At 38.4% G+C, this 20256-nt stretch overlaps 2 protein-coding genes across 2 annotated transcripts; both read left to right on the top strand.

Annotated features, from left to right (window-relative positions):
* Positions 1-354: 354 nt before the first annotated feature.
* Positions 355-2651, top strand: LOC105042681 (uncharacterized). Its single transcript, XM_010919976.2, has 5 exons — positions 355-437; positions 788-977; positions 1880-2086; positions 2174-2368; positions 2466-2651. The coding sequence occupies exons 1-5, from the start codon at positions 355-357 to the stop codon at positions 2598-2600; spliced, it is 810 nt and encodes a 269-aa protein (XP_010918278.1). The 3' UTR covers positions 2601-2651.
* Positions 2652-17127: 14476 nt separating this feature from the next.
* On the top strand, positions 17128-19931 carry LOC105042682 (uncharacterized). Its single transcript, XM_010919977.4, has 4 exons — positions 17128-17334; positions 18323-18529; positions 19386-19580; positions 19671-19931. The coding sequence occupies exons 1-4, from the start codon at positions 17128-17130 to the stop codon at positions 19803-19805; spliced, it is 744 nt and encodes a 247-aa protein (XP_010918279.2). The 3' UTR covers positions 19806-19931.
* The last annotated feature ends 325 nt before the right edge of the window (positions 19932-20256 follow it).

Raw genomic sequence — 20256 nt, 5'->3', positions numbered from 1 at the left:
AAGGGAGATCTCATGAACGGAAAAGATGGCTTGATGAGGAAGTGGGTGGATGAAGAGGTTCGACGAGATACAAAAAGGATGCCGTGTGTGATTTCCTTTCCTTTTTATTTATTTATTTATTTAAATCATTAGGCCAACGACTCCGTTAGCAGAAGTCCCTAATTTTTGGATATTTCTCTTTGAGATGGTTACTGGAAGAAGAAAAAAAAAAAAGGGTCCATTCCATCCCATACAAGTTTACGGCCACTACGTACCCCACTATAGCCATTGTGGCCTGTTGAACCTTAAGCCCATTCATCCCTTCTTCCTGCAACTACGAGAGAGAGAGAGAGAGAGAGAGAGAGAGAGAGAAGCATGTGTATAGCTGCATGGATTTGGCAAGCTCACCCCGTATACCGACTTCAGCTGCTGTTTAATAGAGATGAATACTATAGCAGGCATGACCCAACATGGTTCAGTGCTTATAGATTCTTTGCCGTTTCTTGGAATCACTGATTGTGGTTTTCATTCTTGTTTTTACGACTTATTTATTTCCAATTATTCTTAATATCATTGGTTTTCTTTTTCATTCATTAAGTGGATGTTAAGTTTAAATTAGTAAATTTGCTAATACTTTTGACTTCTTATTGTCTCATTAATACAGCAGATTTTTTTTTTCCTTCCTTCTTTGACGAGATTTTGTGTTTTGATTTACGCTTAGTGTTAATTTTCATGAATTCTTATGTCTTTTCTTAAAAGAAAAAAAGGAATTCCAATGTCAACTTCTTTCTGGTGAGTGCAATGACAGGCCTACAAACCCAGTGGGATGGTGGGGAGATGGTCATCAGAAGATATTGGGGGGAAGGGATGAGTTGGGAGGTGGTACATGGCTGGGATGCACCAAGAATGGAAGATTGGCATTTCTTACTTTTGTGTTGGAGCCTGACCCTCTCCCAGGTTGTAGGACCAGGGGAGAGTTGCCACTAAGGTTCTTGAAGGTATTCTGTAAATCTGAAAAAAATTCACATTTCCCCTGTCCTCTTCGTTAATGAACTTGGCTCTCATTTCTCTTCAGTTTATTGCTTACATATCTTTTATTTACTTCAATGGCAGATATACATTTTTTTTTTTTTTAAACAAGAAATATAATATAAGTTTTCATCTTGTTTTTCTTTTTTTTTTTTTTTGCTCCACAAAATTCTAGCCAAGAAAATGTTTGATCCACTCATTGATTCAGTTTGCTCCATTGACTCCCATCCCATTCAAGGCTCCTCTGTTTCTTGGCTAATTTCTTTCTATATTTTGTTTTAGCATATTAATGTGGGACAAAGAAGTCTTTCTATTTAAAACATCAAATATATTAACAATTATTTTGCTTTGCTTGATATAATTGTTGCTCTTCTTTTTGTCATGTCAGTAAAACCTATTTGATTTAAACTATGACTGAACTTTTTAACCACTGATACAACAAATTCAAGTTCTCTTATAGTTAAGATTAGTTGTTACTATTTATTTTCACTTTAATGGATCCACGATCAAATTATCTTTTTTCTTTCTCCAGAATTAAACCAATTGATTAAACAGTATCCGTGGTCAGAAAACCTTTTACACTTCAATCACAGCAGGCTGTTATAAGTGCAATTATCTTCCTTTTTTTTTTTTTTTCCCCAAACCAACATGGCATTCTCACCTCATGTATCTTGTTGACTGTTGAGATTGTTTTCTTTAATGTAACAACCTTTATGGTTGTCTGATAGATTTCCTTTCAACTTGAGCAACTTATCTTCTTCTTGTAGTATTTAAATCCTTGCATCACTAACCAGATAGAGTTTATTGCATGTTATTTCTTTGTGGATCTGATGACGATTTTTAATTCCTTTGGCCTTTTATTTGACTGCAGAGCACAAAGAGCCCTTTGGAGTTTGCAGAAGAAATAGTTAGGGAAGCAAACCAGTACAATGGATTCAATCTGATATCTGCCGATCTTTGCTCGGAAACCATGGTTTACATCTCAAACAGGCCAAAGGATAAACCTCCCTCTATTCAAGTGGTCTCTCCTGGCCTTCATGTGCTTTCAAATGCAGATTTAGACAGTCCTTGGCCCAAGGTAGAAAAATATTTTTGAGGTCGTTGATTTGTTTCTTTCAAGACTTGATTGTCCTCACATACCAATTGGAGTCTGTCCTCTTTGCAGGCACAGCGTCTTGCTGGGAATTTCAGTGAACTACTCAAGAGACATGGGGAAGAAGAAATCCCTGAAAAAGAGATGGTTGAAGAGCTGATGAGAGATACTGTGAGAGCTGACAAAGATAAGCTGCCCAACACCGGCTGTGACTCTGAGTGGGAATTTGGATTAAGTTCCATTTTTGTTGATCTTGACACAAAACTGGTAAGAACAGGAGACCTCTTCTACCTTTCCATATATAGCATCACACTCTTCTGACCATGCAGTCCTGGCACACTAAAAATTCTTCATACAATTGCAGGGACAGTGTGGAACTAGAAGCATGGCTGCTGTTTCAGTAAAAACAAATGGGGAGGTGAATTTCTATGAGAAGTATCTTGAGAACAATCTGTGGAATGAGCACATTCTCCGATATTGGATAGAGAAGCTTTCATAGATTGAAATGATAATTGTGTATTGATGAATCAATTAAAAGCCATCATTTTGACAGAGATGTTGCAGTCTTCTGGTATAGTGTTGTAATCTTTAAGCAGAATTGCTGCTCAAGGTTGATTTTCTTTGTAACTGCTTTATGATTTAGGGAAATCGCATAAAATAATGATGTCATTTGGTGCGAATTGCAGCATCCTTCTTCTCATATAAATATTAATTAATTCATCTTAATTAATTCAAAGTCGGCTTGACTATAAATATTATTGATCTTGGACCGAGCGGAGACAATTGAAGGGTCCGAATTCTTAACTCCCACCACCACAAGCAGCTAAAGGTCGTAGATGGATGTCCACTCACTACTGGAGCAACAAATTTTGGGAGTTGCTACGGTACTTCTTAAATATATTTTATTAAAAGATATGATACATCCTAATCGTTGATTAGATAGGGTTATTAAAATAAATTTATTTTCCAGCCGGTCACTGAACCGGTCAGTCCATAACCATTATTTCTTTCTTTCTTTTTTCTCTTTTTTTTTTTGGAAAAGCTCTTCCGTCGCCTTTTCCTCTCATCGGTGCTTCCCTCGCCCGCGTCGGCGGTCTCTCCTCCCCATTCCCTTTCCCGCTGAGTGCCGTCCGCTTGCCCGCTGCCTCCCCGTTGCCGGCCGGCTCCCCTCCCCTCGCCCGCGCCGGCAGAAAGGGTATGCACGGTCGAGGATGGATGGTCCAAAAGACGAAGTAAGTCCGGTAGACGTGGAGCGCCATCATCCCCAGCGCCTCTTTGCTCCTACTATCACCTCATCGCCTGAACCCACAATCTTATCTTTCTAGCTCTCTAAAAGTCTCTTCCTCTCTCTCTCACTCTCACTCTTGGCCTCGTGGAGCGTCATCATCCCCATGCCTCTTTGCTCCTACTATCACCTCCTGTGCTTGAGCCCACCATCTTCTCTCTCTAACTCTCTTCCTCTCTCTCTCCCTATGTCTCACTCTCACTCTTTGGCGTGGTTCCTTTTCCCCCTTGGGAACCAGCTGCCATGGCAAACCAAACTCCATTCCCAGGTTAGCAGTAGGAGGTAAAAGAGAACAGCCGGTTTCTACCAAAAAAACGAAAAAGAGAAAACAGCCAGGCCTCTTGCCCAAAAAAAAACGGACTGGAGAGAGAAAGCTGGAGCCTATACGTGTAGATTTTGGAGCCGTTTGATATCCGGCTATTAACTTCAGACAATAAAAAAATAATATCTGATGGACAGCTCAGTTCTTTCTTCCCCAATGGGTAACAATAACAAGTGGCCTCGTCTCTGTAGGGAAGTGCTAATTTGTCCTTACATTATCTGCACCAACTACGATCGTTACTGGTTGCAGAAAACAATCGATGCTTCAGACCGATTTTTTTTAATCGAACGATTAAATTTTTTTAATAAAATAAAATGACGATACTGTCCTTTGGAGCACCGTAACATTTTCGACAAATCTTTTAGATAATGTTTGGTTGTGGGATAAACTTTGGAGGAGATCTCCATTTTAGTATTATATAGACCTATTTCACAGAATCGGAGCAATTTGGCATTTAGTTGGAGAAATAAGTCTAAGAAAATAGTGGAGGAAATTAAGTTCATCTAACAATATTCTGTATTGTTTGGAAGACATTTCAAAGTTCATTACAAAGATAAAACTGTCCTTTTATTTTTTATATATTTATAGAGAACAGAAACGACGAAGACAAATTTATTTGGCGCCGCTTATACGCCCAATAGAAGCTCCCCTCGCGTCCACCCCGTGGCGTTTGCCAAGGGTATGTTTCCATTAGGAATCCTCGTTCACTAGCAATCCAATCTTATAATAGTTTTTGATTTTTCTTTTTTGTTTTGTTTTTGATACATGTGGCTTTTTTTGGTAGGTTCAAAACATTTAATTAAAGTGGCCGCAAAACAAGAATATCCTGCAAGCAAGATCATAGTACAATTCGCGCATGTCTACTCCCATCAAAACAATGAGAAATCATTCGTTAAAACTGTTTTACTACCGTGTGTCTTACACCACCTAATAACAAACCAACATATCATCTAAAAAAAATAAAAAATATATATTATTATTCATATTTATTTAAAAATTTTAAATAAAAAATTTATTTTTATTATTTTAAATGAAAAAAATTTTATTTTTTGAATGGTATGCTAGTTTGTTATTGGATGATGTAAGATACACATGATAGGATTGTGCTGACTAATAATTTTTTCAAAATAATCCTGGACTGAGATACGTGAGGTCACGTCACTGGGAAGCCCGTCGCTCATTCATTTCTTGATTTCCAATTCCTTTAGTCTTGCCATTGCTTTTCTCATTTGGAATCCTTGCAATGTTAGGAATCCTAGATGTGTCACGTATCTTGGATATGCCGGAGTACTACAAGCGCCTTGCCAAGATCTGGAGTAGGATGAATGGGCTCAAGATTCCCAAAGAAAGGTGAAATGAGCGCGCTATCCAGGAGTATGAATGCCCAACACATAAGCGAAGTCATTCCCCTGCAGTTAATTTAGCAAGTTGGTGGAGTTGGTGGCCTTCTAAGTGAGTGGGATGTTTGGAGGGGACGGATATATGACTCAAAACTGCTTCAACACATCAACATGAAATCTTCTGTGATGCCATGAATTGACATCCATGCAAGTTTTTTTTTTTTTCATTTTTCCATGGGGATCTCAAAGCACTAAATATCTCGATTGACAGTATCTTCATCTTAACCCAATAGCAAACCACATTTAAAAGTTCCATGATTCAAAAAACTTGAATTTGAATTTTAAATTTTGAATTTTTGAATAACATAAATGTAGGAGGGATCCTTGGGATCTATTTGCTATTTCTTTCTATCTTTGTATCAATATGGTTGTAATCTATTGTACATTTTCAACTATATTTATATATGACTATCTCACAATAGTAGAAAAAGTTTCTTGCAACATATGCTTTCCCGTATATTCTTCTTTCCTACATGATATCAGAGCCTTGAACATTAGCTATCTATGGCATCCTTGTCCAACTCTACGTGAGATAATTTTATCCTGAAAGGTACATATTCACCCAATCGACTATGCGATCTTATAGATGGCACAACCTCCACCTTCAACAATTGTAATCACTTCAGATGATAGAAGAATAGAGAAGTCAGTCTCTAATCCGGCTTATGAATCATGGCTTCTCTGTTATCAAATGGCTCTAGCATGACTTTTCAACAATATATCTGAGCAATGATGGTTCACATTGTCAGATTGTTACATACAGATGGTTGGCTTGCTTGAATTATTTTATGCCATTCAAAGTGAAGTATGTTACAGTCCTCTTATGATGGATTTTCATGCTCTTAACAATGGCTCACTCTTAAGAGGAATATCAACAAGAGGCAAAGAGGATATCAAATAACTTCTGCCATTAATAGATCGGTGTTGCCCACCAATTTACGCTATCAAATCTTTCTTGGCCTTGGTCCAACATAAGAACACTTTATCTCCATACTCATTACCATGGGGATCACTGCTAGTTTTAAAGAACTATATGGCATCCTTTTCCAACATGATATCCAATTGAGATTCCAAATTTCCAAAGTTCATTCAGATATTGCTGGGATTTCACCGACTATAAATTATGTGCAAAAAGACAGCTAATTACGAAGTCCATCACAATGTGCTTAGTAGCCCATGTGTAATTTCTCCACGAGGTCTTACAACTAAGAAAGCTGTGACTTAAGACCTCCAAATACTATTAATGGACGAACTCAAACTAAGGTATGTTGTCAAGTTTGCTGCAAATATAGCTACACTACTTTGAAGTGTTACTATCACTTCAATTAATTATATCAACTAGAAATTATTTCTCCACAAGCAAATCTTGTTGCCATGAATGATCCTATATAGTACATAGATACATGTGCCTTTTATCACATTACTCAAGATTTGTTCAATCTTTATTTTGGCTTCAACTACAATGGTCCCGATCAAGTTACCATAGGAGCTGGTTTATGTTTGGCTATAAAAATCATTGGTCACTCTTTTTTATGTACTTTTACTCATCCTTTTTAACTTAATAATGTTTTATATGTTCTTCGAATCATCAAAAATCTTTTATCTATATCTTAATTCACACATAATAATTTTTGCTATTTGGAGTTTTACCTTAACTATTTTTATGTAAAAGGCCTTATCTCCATTTAAACCCTCCTCAAGGATATGCTTAAGGATGGAGTTTACTGTTTCTCACCTAGAAGTATCACCAAAAAGGCTTCTATTATATATACTGCTTTAACTAGTATTTCTCAATCTATTTATTATCAACATTTTGGTCATGCTTCTATGCCACTTATTTCTAGAATTCTTCATAACACATTTTTGAATTTTGATAATAATTATAAAGTTTCCATTTGCCTTGTATGTCAATTAAATAAAAATCATTCTTTATCCCTTTCACACTTTCATTGTGGATCTTCTTCTCCTCTTGAACTTTTGCATATTGATATCTTATAGACATTATTTAGATAATTATAGTCATTTCTCATGGTATTATCTATTGAAAAATTATTTTGATATTTATCATGTATTCTATATTCTTGGTTACATGTTGAAAATATCTTACAATGTAAAATTAAAATTCTTCAAATTGACTGTGGTTATGAATTTCAATCATCATCCTTTTAACAAGAATTGAATGACCATATAATTGATCAGTGCTTCACATACCCCCACACCTCCCAACAAAATATGGCTACAAAACACAAACATTGCTATATTGTATAGTAGGCCTTGCTTTTCTTACCTAGTCTAATCTTCTTTCTAAATTTTGGGATATTGCCTTGGAAACGGCTAATTTTCTTATTAATTATTTATCCACAAATACACTATTTTATCTCACTATGGTAACAATTATTCAATAAAATGCTAGACTATAATTTTCTTTGTGTTTTTGGCTTGTTATGCTTTCCCTACCTTCATTCCTATAATAAAAATGAATTAGAATATCATTCTCCTTTATGTTTCTTTCTTGGTTATCTTATAGGTTTTTGTAGGTACCAATGCTATCATCCTTCATCCGGGTGCATTTTTATATCTTAAGATGTTATCTTTGATGGGACAGTGTTTTTTTATGTACAGAATTTTTCTAATATCACTCCCAAGTGAACCAGTAGCCCTCCTAAGATCTTTTTTTTTACCATGGCTTGCACCTGAGCCTAATGATCAGTTAGCATCAACTTACATCAATACACCTATATCTCTAGCCCCAAGTCCTCAAACTCAACCTAGTTTTTTACGACCACAAAAAAATGACCCAATCATTACATGTGATCAATGTTCTATAGCCATTGTTGAACCTGTTGCTCCTGAATTGGTGACTTTTCTTCTCACATTATTGATCATCATATGGTTGGATGCTCCAAGGATGGCATGCTCAAGCCACATCATTTTAGTACAAAATATCCCATAGCATTTGTGGCTTCTACTATCCCTATTGAGCCCACTTGCTTCATTTAAGCTCAACATGGCCCTCAATGATATGAAGTAATGGTAGATGAATACAATGCATTACTCTTTAATGATATCTGGCTTTTAGTTCCTCCATCTCCATCATAATATGTTGTTGGCTGCAAATATGTGATCAAAATCAAAAGGTGATTTGACGGCTCCATCGATCATTATAAAGCCTATCTAGTTGCTTAGGGTTGATTATGATAAAACATTTAGCCTAGTTATCAATCCTCTCATAATTTATAGTGTTCTTTCTTTTGCCATTTTCGAAAGTTGGCCTATTAGGCAATTGGATGTCAAAAATATATTCCTTCATAGATATCTCATCAAGGATGTTTATATAAAATAACCTTCTAGTTTAATTGATTCAAACCATCCCACTTATGTTTGCAAGCTACAATATTCTCTTTATGATCTTAAATAAGTGCCACGTGCTTCGTTTAGTGATTGAGATCTCACTTATGTATTATTAGCTTTTATGGGTCTAAGGATCGTGTCTCACTCTTTATCAAGTGCACTAAAGAATATATGGCACTCCTTCTAGTTTATGTGGATGATATTATTCTTATTGATACTCTTGCTACTCCATTGGATGATTTTATTACCTCTCTACAAATTGAATTTGCATTGAAGGATCTAGGTTCTCTTCACTACTTTTTGGGAATTAAGGCTAAAACCTTCATTTGACCCAATCTAAGTATATTTTTGATCTTCTTTTCAGAACCAATATAGATGGTTCTAAATCACTCTCGATACCTATATTTGCTAGGTCCCAACTTACTCATTTTGATGGTTCGCCACCTATTGATTCAACTCAATATCTATGTGTGGTGGGTGTGCTTCAATACCTTACTCTTATGCATACTAGCATTGCTTTTGTAGTCAACCAAATATGTTAGTTTATGAATAGGTCCACTTCCATGTATTGGCTTGCAGCCAAATGTATGTTTCACTACTTGAAGCATACTATTGATTATGATCTTTATTTAACCAAAGATTCTTCGTCTTCTCTTAATGCCTATTCTGATATCAATTGAGCTTGGTGATCCAGATGACCAACATTCTATTAGTGCCTTCAATATTTTTCTTGGCCTTTATCTTATATCCTGGAGTGCCAAAAAGTAATGCACTATGGCATGTTCAAGTACCGAATTCAAATATAAATGGCTTGCCATGGATTTAATATAATAATTGGATATCTCATTTTCTCAACTCTCTATAATTTGGTGTGACAACTTATCTGCCTTATATCTCACTACCAATCTCATGTTTCATGCTCAAACAAAACATATTGGAATTGATTTTCATTTCATTCAAGAGCGAGTGGCTCGTCGTCGGCTCCATATCTGATTCATCTTCTCCCATGATCAACTTTGTGATATATTTACTAAAGGACCTACCTCCCAATGCTTTCAATAGTTGTATTCCAAGCTTTCAATTGTACCCACTGCAGCTTCTAAGGAGGTATTGATAGTATCTTCATCTTGGCCCCATATCAAACCATATATCAAGGACCATGATTTGAGGAATTCGAATTTTGAATTTGAATTTTGAATTTTGAATAGCATAATATACGAGGGATCCTATGGATCCATTTGTTATTTCTTTCTATCTTTGTATCATCATGGTTATAATCTATTGTATATTTTCAATTATAAAAATATATATGACCATCTCACAAGATTGAGATAGAAAAAGTTTTTCACAATATTTTCTATCTTACATATTCTTCTTTCCTACAATCTCAATGCATATCCAGCATCCTTAGCTGTGGTTTAATGTTTTGTTGCATTGGAGCACATGGGTTGTTTACCAAAGCTCTAGCTTAGGCTTTGTGATCAGGTGCAGCAAGGAACTGTATGTTCTTATAACAAAGTTTTTAGTGGCTTCTGTTGCCTTAAATAGTTTTTATAGGGAAATTTGTTAATGGGGATGTACCTTACAAAAGTTTAGCAGAAATAGTTACATGGATAGATGAATTGGAAAGTGTTCTGAGTAGTTCTTGGAGGTACAATAACATGATAAGAGATTGGATAAATCATTATTGTTGGAGTTTTTAATTTATGAAAAAATTTATATTTTTTAAAATTAAAAAAAATCTTTATCACCCAAATTTTAATTGTTTAAAAGCTTTAAAATACTTTTTATTTGATACCTCTTTCTAGGGAGTTACAACTCTTCAAAATAGAAGGTTAGTTTCTGATAGATTACGATGTTTTCAAAACATCACCATTATCTCAAAACTGTAATGTCTTCTTAGTCCTTAGACAGAGTCTATATATAGACTCTGGATCCGACTTTCAAAAAAAATTCAGAATATCATCATATTCTTCTTCTCTCTACTTGCTATCTTGAGGGATAGAGATTTTATCTTTCTTCTTTTTCCACTCCATCTTTTTCTTATCTGGATGTTTGAATAAAGTCATTGGGGTCAATCTCAATGATTGTGCTCATTAGAGGAAGATTGGACTGAATCAGATTATTATACCTTAGAGACGAGATGGCTACAAAATCATATGCAGACAGCGCATCATGTTCTTAGGATAATATTCTCACACATCTCAATCCAAGCAAGCTCTTTTCAATCTTCTATTTTATTTGAACTAGTTTGTTTATTTTATAATGTTGATTTAAAATAATTATAAAAGCAATATAGTAATTTCTAGAAAAAAATTATTTCCAACGGTCTAAGAACGTGAGTTGTGATTATCCTAAAAATTGCTACTAGTTGTTTGTCAAATTTAATTTGATTGTATAGAATTAGATTTGCTTTGTTTATATAGAATTTAAAAGCTTCATCATTTAATTTTTTTTCATAAATCAGCCATTTAAAAGAATTCATATTGCTATGGAAATAGTGTAAAATGATTTTTTGCAAGTTTTATGTTTGTGTAGAATTTTTTTTGGCAACTTTAAAACATATGCAGAAATTTTTTATGCCTCTAAATTTTGTGCACACTGATTTTCTACAGATTTTAAAAAATCCATGCAAAATTTTATGGTAGCTTTAATATCCATGCAAAAGTTCTACAACCTTCAATTCTATACATATTATTTTTTTGCAAGCGTTAATTTCTGTGCAAAATTTTCTACATCTTTAAAATTGATACAGAAAATTCTATTACGTTTAAAAACTGCTTACATTATTTGTTGTTTCCAAATTATCTATTGCTGCTGCTTTGAAAAATGTGCAGAAATTACATGGCTATCTTACTTGTTACATTTTTTAGTATAATTATTTAATTTTATTATTTGTTATTGCCTCTATTTCAAAAAATAAAGTTGTATTATTGAAACATATTAAATTCTTTATTTTACATCCACTTAATGCAAATAATAGCTAAGAGAATTTTTAGAATAAATGATCTTTTTAGAGCTTGCTTTTAGTTTAATTTAGTGAATTATATCAGAATGCACATATAATTTTTCCTGATTCTCTTGATATTTAATCAACAAATGAATTTTTTTTCTTCTTGATGGTGCTGTTGTAGTTTGGGGATCTTTCAGACAAATTATTATATCTTGAAGCATTGTGAAGACCAAGTTGATTGATTTATATACTACATGTATTGAGGTAGAGTGGATTAAAAATCTTATCTTATAATTCTATAAGATATATAAATAAAAAAAAATAATATTATTTTTTTGAAATTTGTCAAATTTAAGAAAAACTTGATAGAACAATTAACCAAAAGTTTGTTTAGAAATGAAGTCCTGGATGGTTGCTGGGCAAAGCTGGAGTGGTAGGGCTTCTCCCATGCTAGGTTTGACACACCCGGCCGGCTCAACAGCAGCCTTGGGTTCTGCCATCAGGTTTAGGTTTTCAAGCCAAAGGTTTAAAGAACTGCATGATTTAGTTATCCACAGATACCATTATTTACATTATTGGAATTGTTAATATAATGATGTTATAAAGTAAACTATGGCCAATAATGAAAATATGAATTAGAAAATAAATGCTATCTTGGTAAAGGAACGGTATAAATGCTAAATAATGGCCATTACGATAGGCTGTTGCAACACTATATAACCTGAAATAACAGCCATGAACCGGCCATTGTGGCAGATGCTACATTGCTGTGGTTGTAACAGACATAATTTTAGATCTATTAATGATATCTTGGATCAAGTTGAGTGTATGCACCTGATAGACACGATGGAAACCTGTCATTGATCTGGCTTTGGACCTATATCCGACCCGTGAGTCCATAGCTTCAAATACCTGCAACCAATGTGGCAAGGACTAAGTGCACTTCCAGGTGTTCATTCTGATGTAGTCTTGAAGAATAAATAATAATTCACATAAGATGAAAACCTCTAAGATAACAAGGAAGAATTCTAGACTCCAACTAGAGAAAATAATGTTGCGATTCTTTTGATAATAATGCCGAATAAACACAAAACAAGATAAAAGTTAAGAATATGAAATTGAACCAAAGGCGGACTCCTAAACATAAAATGGCTCTGAAATCCATTAAAACGACCGATTTTGGGCCCAAAAATGGGGGTGAACGGGTTTATTGTAGGGTTTGAAACGAGCTTTCTGTTGATATATTATGGGTCCTATAATTTTTTCTGAATCAAAAGTTGTACTCGTTTGAAGCTTAGGTCCTTACTTTTGATGCTCAGCCTATTAATTTGGGTTTTCGCTGCTTCCTGCTCTCTATCGGGCCCAAATACTGTTCAGTCAGACATTCCGCGTTGCATCCTGTCTACAACATTTAACAAAATATATGCAGCTTATCTTGTTTAATTTGAGTAGTGAAATTAATATTAGATTACAATACCACACAGATTAGCATTCACTGCAGCCTACTTCCAAATCCAGGACTTCTTTTCTGCTTTATTTTAATGGAAGAGACCTTATCGTTTCTGATAAATAATGGTGAATTAGTGATACTTCTTGCAATGGCAGATCATGGATAGCCGCCACTGCAGGCTGACCTCCAACCATGCATGGCCAAGTTCGAGGAACGTTCTCAAAAGTCCATTCCATTGGTTTACCACCACAAAAGGTCCATCCCATCCCATAAAATTTTGCTGCCACTGCATCACCCACTAGAGCCGTTGTGCTCTATTGAACCTAAATCCCATTCACCCCTTCTTCCTCCAACTACCACGGAGAGAGAGAAAGTGTTGGGTGGATGTCTGGTCAGGACACCACCTTTCAAAATCTTTTCAGTACCATACGATACAGCAGGAAGAAAGAAGAAACAAAATAAAACAATCAAAATACGTGGATCAGCCACAAAAAGACTCGCCTCCACGGGACATGTAAACTTCATTATGAAAAAAAAAATTTTACAAGAAGAGACCTCACGCTCAACCCTTGTACACCCAATTCTCTCTCTCTAGAAGTTCTCCTCTCAAAAGCTCTCTCTCTCTTGGAAGACTCCCTGAACCCCTGAAGTGACTAGCGTCCGCTGTCCAGGAACCCTGCTCCTTCTCTCACAGCAGCCTCACCCCTCTCTTTCTCCTCTGGGTCCCGTACTGCTCTGTACGGCGCATCTTTAGCAGAAAACCGAATCCACTATTTTTCTCTGCATCACAGACCCTTTTAAAAGGGTTAAATATGACTTAGATTAGGTTGAGGAGTCCTTAATCAACCCAAATCACGTCCCAGACCGTCGGATCAAGATCGGGACATCTTTGTGCCCTCCGATCGCGCTCTGGTCCACGGAATAGTACCGTGGACCGTGAGAAATATGTGGAAAATGCCCACGCAGTCCACAGGCCCACCCGTGGACCGCCCAATCCACGGTGGACCGGGGTGTAGGGCCCAGGCGCCCTGCTTGGGCCTAGGCCGGCCCGTGCCCGCACGCAGGCCCACGCACCGGTTGAGCCGCGCGCCCGACTGGGCCATGCGCTTGGGTCGCGCATCCTGCATATTGGCCCCGCCTGGGCTGCGCGCCGCCGCCGGCCCACCGCCGGCCGCCGACGGTCCTCCACCGCCTCGGGTCTCATGTCGACTTCAAAAGTCCTCCATCCGAGTTTCGTTTGGGGCGATCTTGGTCTCATTGGATTTCATTTTTCATCGCGAATCTCACTGTGGGCTCAATGTGGACTGAATCTCGAAGCATCAAATCCTAACAATCTCCACCTCTCGATTCGATTTTCGGCCTCCTCCAAACTCCGAAAACTTCTGGATCTCCTCGCCCCCATGCCCTGGGACAATCGCCTGCTGATCATGGATGGACAAATATTGGAGTCGAGCCAGGCTACTCGATCCCATCTCCGTCGTATGCTGTGCTCCTCCTGACCTGAGACCTGCTCGGGGCATCGTCTTGCGGCAATAGGAATCTCACCTTGCGACGTCGCCTCTCGTCCTCCCGAGTCTCCTGTCTCGTGCCCGATCCGCCTCCTGGAGCTCCACCTTGCTCTGGGCTCTACCTGGCTCCTGAAGCTTCACCTCGCACTGGGCTCTCCGTCAGGTAATAATGTCCTCTGCTCCCCTTCTTCCCCTCCAGCACAATCCTATCGCCACGTAGCATCCTCAAGATTCCTCCACCAGCTACCGTCCTGTAGCCTCTTGAATCCAATCTGCTAAGTGAGATAAGATTCCGTCTGAAATCGAGTATGTATCGGACCTCCCTCAAGCTCCTCACTGCACCATCATATATCCTCCAGCTAACCATCCCAATGCCTCTGATCGCACAGCTCGATCCATCCGGTAGATATACAGTGCCCTCACTGTTCTCTAGGGAGTCAAACTGCTCCTCTCTGCAACATACATGATAGGGGCATGCAGAATCTAATATCCACTGCTGGAAAGAAGTAGATACCTCGTCAGATATCTCCAGGATATCTCCATCTGAATTGCTGCCGATCGTCGCTACAGCAGCCACCGTCCGATTTTTAAGTTGAGGGCAATCTCTGGCTAGATGCCCCAACTTCTCACACCGATAACACCTGATTTTGCTCAAGTCCCTCCTGGACTTGGACCGCATTTGTTGCGATCTCCTGTTGCTCCGTCTACCGCCTCCTGCTCCTCCAGAAGCCACCAAAGCTGAGCTACCGCCACTTGAGCTCGAAGCTGGGTTCTCCCTCTTGAGAATCTCATTTTGGAGTATCGCTGCAGTGACCTCATCCATCTTGATGGTGCTCTTCCCCACTAGAAGAGCAGTCACCAAAGACTGGTACAAAGGGGGAAGCGACGCCAGCAAAACCAGCACTCTGGTCTTCTCCTCAATATTCTCACCAACGCTGAGGAGGTCGGTGAGGATCTTCTGGAAGTGGCTCAGATGCTCCTGCACGCTCTGTCCCTCAATCATCCGTAGTTGATAAAACTGCCTCCAGAGGAAAAGAGTGTTGGTGAGAGACTTCACTATGTACAACTCCTCGAGCTTCGACCACAGCACCGTCGGAAAAGTCTCGCTTAGCATATGAATCACCACCTCATCCGCTAGGTACATGCGGATGGTACTCACCGCCTGCATCTGTAGCCATTTTCAATCCCGCACCTCCATGGTGGTCAGCTTCTCATCGCACAAGAGAGCATCGATCAATCTCTGTTGGATGAGCACATCCTTCACCCTTGCCTGTCACAAGGAGAAATTGCTCTTACCATCAAACTTGTTGATCTCCATCTTGATTGTTCTTGTCTTCTCCATCTTCAGTGTTGCTCACCACCGCTGCAATCTGCATCCTTGTACTGCCTTACTCTGATACCACTTGTTGGGTGGATGTCTGGCCAGGACACCACCTCCCAAGACCTTTTCAGTATCATGCGATGCAGCAGGAAGAAAGAAGAAACAAAACAAAACAATCAAAATACGTGGATCAGCCACAAAAGGGCTCGCCTCCATGGGGCATACAAATTTCACTATGAAAAAGAAAATTTTACAAGAGGAGACCTCACCCTCAATCCTTGTACCCCCAATTCTCTCTTTAGAAGTTTTCCTCTCAAAAGCTCTCTCTTTCTTGGAAGACCCCCTAAACCCTTGAAGTGACTGACGTCCGCTGTCCAGGAACCCTGCTCCTTCTCTCACAACAGCCTCATGCCTCTCTCTCTCCTCTGGGTCCCGTACTGCTCCGTACGGCGCATCTTCAGCAGAAAACCAGATCCACTATTTTCCTCTGCGTCACAAATCCTTTTAAAAGGGTTAAACATGACTTAGATTAGGTTTAGGAGTCCTTAATCAACCCAAATTACGTCCCACACCGTCGGATCAAGATCGGGATGTCCCTGGACCCTCCGATCGTGCTCCGGTCTACGAAATAGTACCGTGGACCGCGAGAAATGTATGAAAAATACCCACGCAGTCCACAGACCAACCCGTGGACTGCCCGGTCCATGATGGACCGGGGTGCAAGGCCCAGGCAGGGCACCTGGGCCTAGGCCGGCCCGCATGCGCAGGCCTGGGCCACGCCTGTGTGTGGGCCCGCACACGGGCTGGGCCGCGTGCACGCCTGGGTCGTGCGTCCCGCGCGTTGGCCCCGCCTGGGCCGCGCACCGCCGCTCCACCGGCCCGCCGCCGACCGCCGGCGGTTCTCCGCCGCCTCGGATCTTGTACCGATTTCAAATGTTCGTATCTCCTCCATCCGAGCTCCGTTTGGGGCGATCTTGGTCTCGTTGGACTCCGTTTTTCGCCGCGAACCTCGGTGTGGACTCAATATGGGCTGAATCTCGAGACATCAAATCCTAAGAGAGAGAGAGAGGGAGGTATGTGTATAGCTGCATGGAACTGGCAAGCTCACCCTGTATACCGATTTCTGCTGCTGTTTAATAGAGATGAATATTATAGCAGGCATGACCCAACATAGCTCAGTGCCTATGGATTCTTTTGCCGTTTCTTGGAATCGCTGATGTTGGTTTCCACTCATGCTTTTATGACTTGTTTGTTTCCAATTATTCTTGATATTATTGGTTTTCTTTTCATTCATTAAACAGATGTTAAGTTTAAATTAGTAAATTTGCTAATACTGCTGATTTATTATTGTATCATTAGTACAGCAGATTAGCGGATTTTTTTCTTCATTCTTTGAGTAGGTTTTGTGTATGGATTTTTGCTTAATCTGAGTTTTCATGAATTCAAATGATAGGCCTACAAAGCCGGTAGGATGGTGGGGAGAGGGTCATCAGAAGATATTGGGGGGAAGGGATGAGTTGGGAGGTGGTACATGGCTGGGATGCACCAAGAATGGAAGATTGGCATTTCTTACCTCTGTATCGGAGCCTGACTCTCTCCCAGGTGCCAGGACCAGAGGAGAGTTGCCCCTAAGGTTCTTGAAGGTATTCTGCAAATCTGAAACAAATTTACATTTCCCTCTGTCCTCTTTGTTAATGAATCTGGCTCTCATTTCTGTTCAGTTTATTGCTGATCTTTTATTTAATGGAATAACAGATCTATATATATATTTAAAAAAATATAACATAAGTTTTCTTCTTGTCTTTTTGTTTCTCCGGAAGAGAAAGTCTAGCCAAGGAAATGTTCGATCGACTCCATGATCATATCTTTGATTCAGTTTGCTCCATCGATTCCCATCATATTCAAGGCTCCTCTGTTTCTTGACTAATTGCTGTCTATATTTTGTTTTAGCATATTAATGTGGGACAAACAAGTCTTTCTATTTAAAACATCAAACATGTTAACAATTTCATGCTCTACATAATATAATTGTTGCTCTTCTTTTTATTATGTCAATAAACCTAGTTGATTTAAAGTGTGAATTCTTTACCTTTCCAATCACTGATACAACAACTCTTTAAGTTCTTTTATAGATAGTGCTGCCGGATGGTCATTAAGATTAGTGGTTCATATTTCTTTTCACTTTAATAGATCCACAATCAATATCAATATATATATATATATATATATATATATATATATATATATATATATATACATATTTCTCCAGAATTAAACCAATTGATTAAACAGTATCCATGGCTAGAAAACCTTTTACCCTTCAAATCACAGTAGGCTATTATAAGAGCAATCATCTTCTTCTTTTTATTTTTTCCCCTTCTCCAGCAATCATTGCATGCTCACCTAGCTCCTGTATGTTGTCATACCACATTCTTGGTGACTGTTGAGATTGTTTCCTTTGCATGTAACAACCTCATTATGGTTGTTTCATAGATTTCCTTTCGACTCGAGCAACTCATCTTCTTGCGGTATTCAAATCCTTCTATCACTGACAAGAGAGTTTACTGCATGTTATTTCTTTGTGGATCTTTTGACAATTTTTAGTTCCTTTGGCCTTTTATTTAACTGCAGAGCACAAAGAGCCCTTTGGAGTTTGCAGAAGATATAGTTAGGGAAGCAAACCAGTACGATGGATTCAATCTGATATGTAGTGATCTTTGTTCGAAAACCATGGTTTGCATCTCAAACAGGCCAAAGGATGAACCTGTCTCTATTAAAGTGGTCTCACCTGGACTTCATGTGCTTTCAAATGCAACTTTGGACACTCCTTGGCCCAAGGTAGGAATTTAATTTTGTGTTCTTTTACTTGTTCCTGTCAAGACTCATGTCTTCATATACCAAAACGCAAAGTGAGGTTTCTATTAGCTGATTTTGATTTTTCATACTCTCTTCTTCTCTCAGATATTTACTCAACAAGAACATGCTGGGGGTCCAGGCAGAATTTTTTTTGCTTCTTTTTGTTTCTGTTGAACTACCTCCATATTGTAGCAAATTTCTCTTCTTTTCTTGTTTGATACAGTATGCCTCCATGTGAATCTATCAAGAATGACAAGATAAAGATATTCCTTGCAAGCTTTTTAGAGGATATTTTTTCTTTTATCATCTTCTTATTATCCAAGTAAAATATCACTTTAGACCCTTAAGATGAGTACTATTGGCTGCTTTTTCATTTTTTTGCTATCTGCTGCAAGAGGGTTCAACTTATTCTTATTCTCATATATCTACATTTAAAGATTGTTTAATTCTTGCTCACTATCTTCCACATTTTGGCTCAAAAAAAAAAAAGTTGTTCCGACTTTGTGTACTTTATTCCTGATCGATCCAGTCATTATGTTTCAGAATGCTAAAAACACGGAGAATTAAAGTTGACAAGTTAGCTACCTAATAATGGGTGAGAATATTGTATCAGATGATACTTCTATGATAATTGATAGCAAGCAGTTCATCTAATGTCAACTCCCTGACAATGTAACATATTTCCAATGACTACATTCATCTCATTTTTTGTGCATCTTGGTGTTTAAGGGTCAATGCATGAATGCTGCTCCAGTTTATGCATCAAGATTGAGTTAAACAGGTAATGAATTAGTGACTTGTTCTCATCCATTTCATTTGGAGTTTGTCCTCTTTGCAGGCACAACGTCTTGCTAGGAATTTCAGTGAACTACTTAAGAGACATGGGGAGGAAGAAATCCCTGAAAAAGAGATGGTTGAAGAGCTGATGGGAGATACTGTGAAAGCTGACAAAGATAAGTTGCCCAACACTGGTTGTGACTCAGAGTGGGAATTTGGATTCAGTTCCATTTTTGTTGATCTTGACACAAAGCTGGTATGAACACACAGGTTTTCTACCTTTCTATAGCATCACACTCTTTGACCATGCAGTCCTGGCACACTAAAAACCTTCTTACAATTGCAGGGACGGTGTGGAACTAGAAGCATGGCTGCTGTATCGGTAAAAACAAATGGCGAGGTGAATTTCTATGAGAAGTATCTTGAGAGCAGTCTGTGGAAGGAGCACAATTTCCAATATTGCATAGAGAAGTCGTCATAGATTGAAATGATAATGTATATTGATGAATAAAAGTCATCATTCTGTTAGAGCTGCTACACTCTTCTGGTATAGTGTTGTAATCTTTAAGCCGAATTGCTGCTCAAGATTAATAACTTCATTTGTAACGGACTTTATGATTTAGGACAGACTGATGTATGTTATCATATAAAATAAGGTCTAACTATGATGCTATTTCTTATTATTTTATGAAAATGTAAGGGGGTATCATGGCCGTTCATTTAATAAGAGTCTTTAGAGAATTTTCCCTCAAGTGGTCTTGCTCCACCATCCTAATTCCATTGTGGCCGGCCTTCATGTGCGGTCTCAATAACCTTCGTAACAACAACCACATCACCACCACCATAGATCTTCTCTGCGGTGACACCCACACCATTACCATGGACGACTAGAGGGTGGCCCTCCTCCCAGTAGCGAATTCAGAAATTTTATT

The sequence above is a fragment of the Elaeis guineensis genome, chromosome 4 (genome assembly GCF_000442705.2).
Source record: "Elaeis guineensis isolate ETL-2024a chromosome 4, EG11, whole genome shotgun sequence".
Taxonomy (NCBI): Eukaryota; Viridiplantae; Streptophyta; class Magnoliopsida; order Arecales; family Arecaceae; genus Elaeis; species Elaeis guineensis.
Note: the sequence above shows the minus strand (reverse complement) of the source record. Positions and strands in the feature narration are given on the sequence as shown.